General features: G+C 49.0%; 1 protein-coding gene across 1 annotated transcript in view; it reads left to right on the forward strand.

Annotated features, from left to right (window-relative positions):
- The first annotated feature begins 2,357 nt into the window (after window positions 1–2,357).
- The window catches only part of Akap9 (A-kinase anchoring protein 9), a 174,068-nt gene continuing 173,354 nt past the window's right edge, over window positions 2,358–3,071 (forward strand). Inside the window, 1 exon segment of the mRNA XM_031380282.1 lies at window positions 2,358–2,604. Coding sequence (XP_031236142.1) covers window positions 2,479–2,604 — 126 coding nt within the window. The 5' untranslated portion in view covers window positions 2,358–2,478.

Consider the following 3,071-nt stretch of genomic DNA (forward strand, 5'->3'; position numbering starts at 1 on the left):
CTGATTATAGGTCTGTCTTACAAGTTATTATCCCAAAGGACTTTCATTTTAAAACTTATTTTATTGAGAACATTTTATAAACACATATTTAGTCCTTTAAAACCTCACTGTTGGGGCTGCAGAGGTGGCTCAGTAGGCAAAATGACTGCTCCACATGTGTGAGGAACAGAGTTTCATCCCAGCATACTAATGCTGAACAGGCACAGCTATATGCTTGGAACCCCAAGCTCAAGAGGCAGAGGTGGGCAGGACCTGTGAAGCCAGCCAGCTAGCTAGATTGGCTAAATTGTCAAGGTCTTAGTTCCAATGAGACACTCCTGCCTCAATACACAAGTGAAAAGTGACTAAGGAAGACCCTAATGCCAACTTCCACCCTCCAGAAGCACACGAACACATGTCTGACTTCCACACATGTAAACATACATGGACAAGTGCACTCAGACCACACATACTAAACAACCTCTATAAATCCTGATGCTTTTTGTTTGTTTGTTTGTTTGTTTGGAGACATAGACAGCTAAATAGAAAAAGCCTCATTCAGGGGCTTGGCCTCAGCACTAGCTGCGACTTCCATTACTCGACCATGGGAAGTTGTCAAGTGATTTAATCATTCCAAGCTTTCTGTTTCTTATCTAGAAGGTATTTCAATCACCATTTTCCTTTTGTTTGAATTATATGAATAAATGACAGGGAAGCATGATTGAACAGGTATCTTAAGAAACAGCAGTAATTCCATGGCTATGGCCTTCTGATAGATCAGCTATGTCACTGAGCAGCTTTTATACCTGACACAGGTACCTATAATTAATAATTACTAAAGGGAAATGCAGAAATAATCTTGCAACATTTAGAAGATCACGAACATCTTTAGGTACAACGATGGAACAAATTGCAACAAAGAGTTGACCTCCTGAGCCACTGAGAAAGCAGACCATAAACAAACAGGAAATCTCTCAGATACCCTGGGCTTCCTCCCAGGAGGCAATCAGAATCAACAGATCATATCTTTCTCCAGGCACTTTAGAATGCTTCGTTCTAGATTTAGATCTACACAGGGTGGTGGGTCATTGAGAAAACCACTCTTCTCTCTCATCCCTCTCTTACTGTCTTTTATTCCTATGATGAGAATAAAATCATCTCACGTTCCCAATTCCAGCGATATACACTTGATTGTTTGAAGTTGGAACAATTATGTTTGAAACATAAGATTTCTAAATTATAGGTACTAGAAACATCTTTGGTGTCTGATAGGCCTAAGGTTTTTAGTCTCCCCCCTCCCATATGTATATCCACCTAATACTACTTCTATGATTAAATCAATATCTTTATTTCTTCCCTGGTAATTTTTTCAGTCCAACCTGTGTTAAAACAAAGAGGAAAGGATCAATCGGGACACTAACATGGTTCACTCCAGGAATGGATTTGAGTGGCAGGAGAGTGGAAAGAGGGGTTGAGGGAGGGGAAAGAAAAGGATTGCCAGAGCAGATGGGGGAAGAAAGGTGGTAATAACCAGTTTATAAGCATGGCTCAATAAAATGTAACAAAGTTTATTGGGCATAATTTTTCACACTAGCCATTTCAAGTAAAGAAATAGAAAGGACAAAGGTTCGAGTGTTTTTTACACTCCAGGAGCAGTCATAAATATTGAACAGCTTGTCCAAGAACTCCAGGTAAAATCAGAGAAGCATAGCTGTTTTAAGGACATTAAAATTCAAAATTTGCATAGTCCCTTTTGCTTGGATAACCTTTTTCCAGCTCTTTTCCTGAGGTGAAGGGGAGAGGGGTAAGCCAGGAGGGGTCATGGTATGTGTGTGTGTGTGTGTGTGTGTGTGTGTGTGTGGTGGAATGGGAGGGGGGACTGAGGTCAGGATGTAAAGTGAATAATTAATTAATGGGTGTGGGGTGGGGAGAGAGTTAGGGTAAACTGGCTTTGTTCCCAACTTAGATTCAGAATTCGAGTTCCTTAGGAACACAAGGAGAAGCTCCTAGGAGTGTCTCAGCTTCACTCCAAAGAACAAAGAGCTGGGAGAAGGCTCTAGCAATAGACTGTTCTTCCAGGGCTCCGTGAAGGACGAAGACTGTATAGGTTGAGCAGGAACCCGTGGGGGAACTGAGGGCGGGATTTGGGGTTATGGAAGGAGCAGGGGTCCTTCGGCTTCCCCGGGCTGGGGGTCCCGCCCTTGCCCTTCCCACGCAGCTTCCCGTTAGGAGTCCGCCGCTGCTTTTAAGTTTGGAAACGCAGTGCGGCACGCCACGAACACCGAGTCCCCGGAGGAGTAGGTGTCGGGCGGCCGGACCGTGAGCCCTGCGACCGGTCGAGCCGGGCGGGCACAAGCACCTGCCGCCGGGCCACGCTCGCGGCTGCGCCGAGCGCCCGCTCCGCCCCGCCGGCCGCCGTGTGTTTACGTGGAAACGAAGATGGCGGCGGTGACCGCGGGGCCCGTGTAGCCCGGCACGAGTCGCCGGTGAGCGCCTAGCATGTCCCGAGTGGCCGCAGATCCCTGCCCACCTCTTTCTAAACGGATTTTTCTTCGCCGCTGCGTCCCTGCAGACGCCATGGACGACGAGGAGAGGCAAAGGAAGCTGGCCGCCGGCAGGGCGAAGGTAGGAGCGCAGCGGCCGCGGGCCGCGTTGGAGGCGGTGACCCGGGGCGGGGGTTGGGGGAGAGGCCGGGCCGCGGGGCTGGGGCTGGGGCTGGGGCTGGGGAAGGGGCTGGGGCCGGGGCAAGAGCCGCCCCCTCCTGCTGCTGTTGGAGACCTGATGACTGCACCGCTCGACTCGGTTCCTTTCTCTATGGTGGTGCCACACAAACCCCTCTCTTACCCCGGGTCTAAACTGCTTAGGAATTGCTTTGCAGCCTCCACCCTTTCACTTTCTGAAGGGAGTTTGGGGAGTAGGTCAGGCTTTGTGCTTTCCCGAGCAAGTGTTTAGGGTTTTCTTTATTCCGGGAACACCCCTGCGCTGACCATCAGCCTGCCTTCTTGAGATGTCACGCTGGCACTCTTGGGTGTGTGTGATTGGCCTGTGACAGCTGCCTCGGCAGTGTCTTGAGTGTGCCACAAGTGCCAGCT

Source organism: Mastomys coucha, unplaced genomic scaffold (genome assembly GCF_008632895.1).
Source record: "Mastomys coucha isolate ucsf_1 unplaced genomic scaffold, UCSF_Mcou_1 pScaffold19, whole genome shotgun sequence".
In the NCBI taxonomy this organism is placed as follows: Eukaryota; Metazoa; Chordata; class Mammalia; order Rodentia; family Muridae; genus Mastomys; species Mastomys coucha.